General features: G+C 38.3%; 1 protein-coding gene across 1 annotated transcript; it reads left to right on the top strand.

Annotated features, from left to right (window-relative positions):
* The first annotated feature begins 247 nt into the window (after positions 1 to 247).
* Positions 248 to 6,508, top strand: LOC133199882 (uncharacterized). Its single transcript, XM_061335697.1, has 4 exons — positions 248 to 1,193; positions 1,371 to 1,433; positions 2,499 to 2,839; positions 5,042 to 6,508. Exons 3-4 carry the CDS (start codon positions 2,500 to 2,502, stop codon positions 6,037 to 6,039), a joined length of 1,338 nt encoding a protein of 445 aa, XP_061191681.1. The 5' UTR covers positions 248 to 1,193; positions 1,371 to 1,433; position 2,499; the 3' UTR covers positions 6,040 to 6,508.
* Positions 6,509 to 7,979: the final 1,471 nt, after the last annotated feature.

Raw genomic sequence — 7,979 nt, 5'->3', positions numbered from 1 at the left:
AGAAATATATATATATATATATATATATATATATATATATATATATATATAATCATTTTGATGGTAAATAATTATGCATAATTCAATAAGTATGAAAGTATATGTATAACAGGTTTATGATAATAAAACATTTATGGGTATTGATCCTTACTATTTTGTATTTGCCACCTTTTCTTTAAATAGAAAAGTCATATGTGTCCTCTGCGCATGCGCAGTTTCTAGCGCCAGTCGCCATTTTTATTAATTCACAGAGGAATTCCCCAAGAAAATAAGTAAGTTGTTTGGTGTTTTACGTACTGAAAAACACTTGGATTTATATAGATTAACTTGACTCAATCCCCAAAGAAGCGTTGTGTGCAAGGACAACCGCATTATACCATGCATGGCTGCGAAATCGTCGATGTCTACATTCGTTCGTAAAATCAGTGACCTGTACCAATTGTTTACAACCGACGGATACTCGGTAAGCATATACATGCTTGTTCCGGAGAACGTTTAAGTGTTGTATCTGAATGCCGAGTTGAATTTGTGTTGTTAGCTGAAAATTGAACGAATTGAAGCGAAAAGGATGTGTTAAACGAGACTGTGTCTGTTTACAAAAGTCACGTGACCGAAAGATGTCAACATAGTGCATTGGAAGTTCGCATGTGAGGAGATTCGCTTTGTATTTAGGTAACAGAGGTTCATCAGCGGAATTATTTAATGTCACTGAACTTTCTAATGTTAATTTCTTCGGAATCAGCGGAGGTACTGTTACCAATCCTCGCCATCTGGATTTATTTCTGGCAGCCGTCCAACGCCACCTACCCACCTTCCTTATAGTTCATTTGGGAGGAAATGACCTGGACAGTGAGGAAGACAATTCCGAGTTAGTTATGTATAAACTCGTGGCATTCTTGTAAACTCTCCAGAACCGCTTTTCCATACGGAGAATAACTGTCGTTAAACTCTTACCAAGGGAACGGACCAGGCACATCAGCCCTGCAGCATATAATGCTCATGTTGTGAATGCTAATAGAATTCGAAAGGAACAGTGTGCCACATGTAGTCTCGTTTACTGGCGCTTACGTGGGTTTACGAACAGCGTTGCCAATATTTATTCGGATGGTGTACACATGAACTCTATGGGGATGCGGAAGTATTTCCGCCAACTGAGAGGGATTCTGTTGTCTCAGCAAACTTTCTTATCTACGGTATAGCCATGATGTCAGGTGCTTCTGGCTTTACAAAGTTTAAAAAAAAAATGCAATTATATTACTGCTGCTGTTATACTTAACTTATTTATCATCTTATCTTTGTAATCTGTTAGTTATATCTGTTTTAGTGTAATTTGAGATTTGTCATTCTAATCTTTTATTTTGTATTTACAGCTATCATCTTCAGCTATCTAAAAGTTTACACTGGTTTTGCTTTGATCTTTGCAGTTCCTAAAGGTATATTTCATTTTATGCTTGTAAATCCTTGTATTCCTAAGCAATGGGCTATACTGGGGATTTTACCAATTGTACTAATGATAGCGAATAGATCACACAGACCAAATAATCGGCACTGGCTGCATATTACCACAAGTGCTCTGGTCTTGTCTGTCTAACTCGCATTTAGCAGCAGCACTAATTGCATATGACTGAAAGTGCTCTGGCCTTGTCAGTCTGACTATCAGCACTGGCTGCATATTACCACAAGTGCTCTGGCCTTGTTAGTTTATCTTACATTCGGCAGCATGCCTGCATATTACCACAAGTGCTCTGGCCTTGTGGATCTAATATTACCAGAAGTGCTCTGGCCTTCTTAGTTTAACTTACATTTAGCAGCATGGCTGCATATTACCACAAGTGCCCTGGCTTTGTCGGTCTAATATTACCACAAGTGCCCTAGCCTTGTCTGTCTAACTCACATTTAGCAGCACTGGCTGCATATTATCACAATTTCCTCTGGCCTTGTTAGTATTTTGAATCTTCCTTAAAAGCACAGGCTTCGTATTTATGGCAAGTGCTCTGGCCTTGTTAATTTATTGAATCTACATTGGAAGCACTGACTTCATACAACCATAAGTGCCCTGGCCTTGTTGGTATGATTTACAGATAGCAGCAGTGGCTGCATATTACCATAAGGGCTCTTGCCTTGTGGGTATCATGAACATCATCAGAGTTCGCAGGTGTTGTCCCTAGTACTCAGGCCTTATGGTATTAATAGTCACTCAACACTGTTAGTGTACTACCACAGAGGTTCTGTTATTGAGGATAATACATCTTAGCTCTGACTCACAACATTTTTGTTACCTTGGTCAGATATACTCTGACTAAATTAACACATGCTCGAGCTTATTGATGACTAACACCTTATTATAGGAGTGAATTAGACTTAACATCCAATTATATACTGTTTATTAATGTTTAATTTCACTGTACCTATGTGTTGTTCATCATTATAGCTTCAATTCACACATATTATTAATGATCGCAATCAGCATGTCTTTGAATGTGCATTTGAATTTTTAGGATGGCATCAAAACCTAAGAGGAAGAGAGCATCAAAACCTGCTCCCCCCTCTCCTGTGCTATCAACTTCTCCTACCATACCATCAACAGTTCCCGTATCGACACAGAGCTCCATCTTGATTACACCTTCCTCACCACCAATTGAACATCTGGTGGACACTTGCATGGCAGCTATTTTACCAAAGTTGAAAGAAACCATCACCTCCCTGATCAAAGATGCCCAATCACCTACAAACCAGATAGCAACTGCCAACCCTGGGCCATCCCAGTCACCTGAACCACAACTACCTGAGCCACAGTCATCAGCATTGCAACACATTACTGGAGACACCTCAGCTACAGGTATATGTGCTCCACAAGGGATGGCAAAACCTGTGGGATTAGGAGTTGATCCAAAAATTAAAGCAAAAATATTGGCTGGGGAATTCGTCAAATTTTCAACCCTCCTGCCCAAACCCCAACATGCACATGACCAAGACTCTAAATTCCACACAGTTGAGAAGGAAGGACAGTTGATGTTTGTCAAGGCCAATGACACAACCAAAATAAGGTCAATAAGTAAATGGCTTGAAGCCTTCCATATTTTTGTTTCCATTTACTGCTCGAAACATCCATCTGAAGTTGGAAACTTAATGACTTATGCTCAAATTGTGCAGGGCATAGCTAAGTCTTGTGGGGACGATGCTGCCCTGGATTATGATGAGAAATTCCGCCAATGGCACGAAGCCTCCCCACAGTCCTGCCCATGGAACCAGAAAAACTCAGAATTATTTCAGGATGCTATGGTTCTAGGGCTTGAGAACAAGTCTAAATACAAAAAGCAGCCTTTTCGTGCAACCCAGACCCGATACCGGCATTGTTTCACCTTCAACAATAAGGGATCCTGTCCCAAGGGTAACAGTTGCCCCTACCTACACATATGCCAAAATTGTACAGGAAAACACCCCAGAACCACATGCCTTAAATCTAAGCCAGGGCAACATAACTCCACATCTAAACAATTTAACAATAACACTGTCCGCAAACAACAACCTCTGTCCAAAAAAGACTAATGCTATTAGCACTCCTATTAAAGTATCCAGACTGGCCAATTATCTTCAAGGTTATGACACATCACTTTACCAATTTCTTATTGAAGGTTTTAAGTTTGGTTTTAAAATTCCTTTTCAAGGCACTCGCCAGTTCCGCCTGTCCAAAAACCTCCCATCTTTGATAGGTAAATCTGATGTCCTTAACAAGAAAATTGAACTTGAAATTCAGGCCAATCGTGTGGCAGGACCTTTTGACTTCCCTCCATTCAAAAACATCGAAGTTTCACCTCTTGGACTTGTACCTAAAAAGCAACCAAATGAATTTCGCCTCATACACCACCTTTCATATCCCCAAGGATCGTCAATCAATGATAACATCCCACATGAACTTTGCACTGTGCACTACCAATCCATTCAGGATGCAATAAAAGCTATTAAAGAAATCGGGGTTGGTGCTCTGTTGGCAAAAACAGATTTGGAAAACGCATATAAACAAGTTCCAATTCATAGGGATGATTTTGAACTTTTGGGGTTCTGCATAGATGGGAAATTCTTTTATGACAAGACCCTCCCATTCGGTTTAAATTATGCCTGCAACCTATTCGAGAAATTCAGCACATCCCTCCATTGGATTCTTCAAAATAAGTTTCTGTTAAACATTGTGTGCATATTCTAGATGATTTTTTGTTCATTGGCAAACCGGATACTTCAGAATGCCATGATGCATTAGCCTCATTTCATGTCCTAGCTAAGGAAATCAATCTGCCGATAAAATCTGAAAAAACTGTTCTACCTACTACAGTAATTACATTCATGGGTTTAGAGTTAGATTCATTGAGTTTTGAAGTCCGTCTCCCCGAAGATAAGTTAATTCATTTGAGACAAACTTTAACCAAATTTAAGAACAAGCGAACAGCTACCCATCGTGAATTACAATCCCTCATTGGACTTCTAAATTTTGCTTGTAACGTTGTGCCTCCCGGTCGCCCCTTTCTGAGAAGAATTATTGACTTAACACGGGGTATTCAAAAACCTCACCACCATCGTAACCTAGATAAAAATGCTCGTGCTGACCTAGAAGCTTGGTCAATCTTTGTTGAACATTTTAATGGCCGGGCCTTTTTTCCCTCGGGGCTGACCTGTACCTCAGAAACCTTGCACCTTTTTACAGATGCCAGTAACTTAGGATATGGTTGTATTTTTGGTACAAAATGGTTTTTTGGCCCATTTGATACCTCGTGGCAGGAACTTCACATATCAGTTCGGGAATTCTTTCCCATCATTCTTGCCATTGAAACCTGGGGATCATCTTTGTCAAATACAACTATTGTGCTTCATTCTGACAATATTGCTGTTGTCCATGTTATTAACAAGTTAACATTCCAAAGACTCAAATCTCATGAAACTCATGAGACGCCTTATGGTAAAAGCCCTCACCTATAACATTCATTTTCATGCAGAACATATTCCTGGACTCTGTAACACTGCTGCTGATCTTTTATCTCGATTACAGATTCAACAATTCAAAGCCAGCTTTCCGAAGATGGACATGGAAAGTACCTCAGTTCCAAAGACTTCTCTTCATCTCTGAGGAGCACAGCAGATTTCCTGATCAGCACCTCATTGTCCCAAGATTCGCTGAATTCATACAAAAACATTTTTTCCCGATACAAAGACTTTATTAAACTACATATTCATCCAAATCAAAATCCACTTCCACCATCACTAGACCATTTACTTCTATGTATTGCATATTGTTACCGCCAGAATCTCGCAGCCAGTACCACCAAAACCCACATTTCTGCATTGAGTTTTACTTTTAAACTCGGGAACTATCAGGATTTAACACAACACTTTCTCGTAAAAAAGCAACTACTGGGCTTCAACAAACTCAGCCCTTCCACTGACACCAGGCTGCCCATCACACGTTCAATTCTGACAAAATTAATTCATGTCCTACCTCATATTTCCAACTCTGCTTTTATCAGAATAATGCTTCATTCAATGTTCCTTTTGGCATTTTATGCATTCCTTCGGATTGGAGAATTGACAAAAACTGGCAGCGTAAAACAACACTATATATTGGCTAAACACTTGAAATTTATCACAAATGACCAGTCAGAAAATTGCATTGAACTGACAATCCCCCACGGCAAACATTCCAATAAATCTGCCATCTTGCAAATTCCACAAAATCCCAATGAACTGTTATGCCCTTATAAAGCCTGCAAAAAATTTTTATCCTTGCGAGCTCACCATTCTCTGAATGAGGCGTTATTTTCATTCATGGACAGCATACCAGTGTCACGAAAATTTTTCACGGACCATCTGCAGTTGGCTTTTTCAGCTTGTGGGGTTCCTAGGAATCTTTATCAGGCTCACAGTTTTCGAATTGGGGCGGCTACAGCAGCAGCAGAGTCTGGTTGGTCGGATACTCAAATCCAGTATATGGGACGCTGGAAGTCAACAGCATTTAGAAAGTACATCCGAATTCCGGTTCTTAAACTCTAATTTAGTGTGTTGATAAGTTTCGGACCTTTGTGTTTATTTCTCTTCCTGTGGTTCCTTGAAGTCAGGAGCTTCTGGTCCACCTCCATCTTTGTACATATCGCATATTACCTCACCATCAGGATCACGAAGTCAGGAGCTTCTGGTCCACCTCCATCTTTGTACATATTGCATGCTTATGCACCATCAGGATCACGAAGTCAGGAGCTTCTGGTCCCTGTGCATTAGCTGTATCACCGAGTCTGTATCCCCCTCTTCGTCAATGGAGTCAGGAGCGTCTTGTCATATCTTGTTTCCATTTTTTATGATGGGGCAGATCAAAACAGTAAACTGTTATGATCGGTGGCGGATGTGCCCCATCTTTTCAATCACATTCTGTATATTATGTAAGAATATTGAGCCTACTTCAGAGAAATACTTTATTATGTACATCACATTTTTGATAAATATTGCATAATGGTTTGAGAACTATGTTTAGTATGTTTTGTTTTGTCATAATTGTTTGAGAACTATGTTTAGTATGCTTTCGCATTGTCTTATTTGTGTTTACATATACATGACTTGTTTGACTATCCTGTCATTTATTTGACTAAATAAATGACATCTTCTATTCCTATACAGAGTGTTATGTGTTGTCTTTATTAAGGAGGTTATGTGTAATCAGGTACCCATAAAACAGGTTTATGATAATAAAACATTTATGGTTATTGATCCTTGCTATTTTGTATTTGCCACCTTTTCTTTAAATAGAAAAGTCATATGTGTCCTCTGCGCATGCGCAGTTTCTAGCGTCAGTCGCCATTTTTATTAATTCACAGAGGAATTCCCCAAGAAAATAAGTAACCACCACCCACCCCACCTCCTTATTTTTTGAACATTGTGTAAATTTATCCAATAACATGTAACTTTGATTGTATTAGTATTATGGCGGATGTGCCCCATCTTTTCAATCACATTCTGTATATTATGTAAGAATATTGAGCCTACTTCAGAGAAATATTTTATTATGTACATCACATTTTTGATAAATATTGCATAATGGTTTGAGAACTATGTTTAGTATGTTTTGCTTCGTCATAATTGTTTGAGAACCATGTTTAGTATGTTTTTGCATTGTCTTATTTGTGTTTCCATATACATGACTTGTTTGATTATCCTGTCATTTATTTGACTAAATAAATGACCTCTTCTATTCCTCTACAGAATGTTATGTGTTGTCTTTATTAAGGAGGTTATGTGTAATCAGGTACCCATAAATATCATATACGTATTGTTAAGAAAAGTATCAGGAAACAGAATCAGTACAGAATGTAGACTATGTTCACTATGATATAAATTGCAGAAACATAAACTATAATTCATCTGAAGAACTTTTAATAAGATAAGTTATTTTTGTCTCATTTTTATTTATCTATTACTTACAGGTCTACCTGATTATTAAAACTAAGAAAATACTTTTTGAATTATATGATAAACATTCTTGCATAATTATCTTAATCTATTAACCTTTCAAATACATTATTTACAGTGATTAATTATCAAAGGTGAATGGAAAAGAGGAATAACTTCTCTGAGTAGAATACAAATTAATAGAGCCCTGCCCAGGACTAGAATGCTTAGACAAAAGGTCCAGATGTTCAAAAATCTGGTAGAAATACGCTTAATTATATCATTTAAACTTTTACTCAGGTTTCTTCCAATATGCTCAGAAGCAGAGAAGAATTTCACAGGTACAATGCATTTTCACTACAGATTCAACAAAGCCTTACCCTAACACCAGAACCCAAGACCAAGGGTCAAGAAATTTACAAATTTGGAAGAGTTACCCTCATCTTCATAACTATGGACTTTAAAGAATTAACACTTTTCCACTATATTATCAAATATCAAAAGCCCCCCCCCCCCCACACTTATGCCAGAACCCCTGACCCTAGGACCACAAG

This window comes from Saccostrea echinata, unplaced genomic scaffold, assembly GCF_033153115.1.
Source record: "Saccostrea echinata isolate AGI-Se365-2 ecotype Australia unplaced genomic scaffold, CSIRO_AGI_Sech_v1 ptg000036l, whole genome shotgun sequence".
NCBI classification, from domain to species: domain Eukaryota; kingdom Metazoa; phylum Mollusca; class Bivalvia; order Ostreida; family Ostreidae; genus Saccostrea; species Saccostrea echinata.
This window is presented reverse-complemented; position numbering and strand designations above follow the sequence as displayed.

Excerpts from the sequence above, each read along its gene's own strand:
- LOC133199882 (XM_061335697.1), top strand. The coding sequence starts at position 2,500 with ATGGCATCAAAACCTAAGAGGAAGAGAGCATCAAAACCTGCTCCCCCC. Across the intron at positions 2,840-5,041 it reads TGGAGACACCTCAGCTACAG|ATTCAACAATTCAAAGCCAG; the intron begins GTATATGTGCTC and ends TCTCGATTACAG.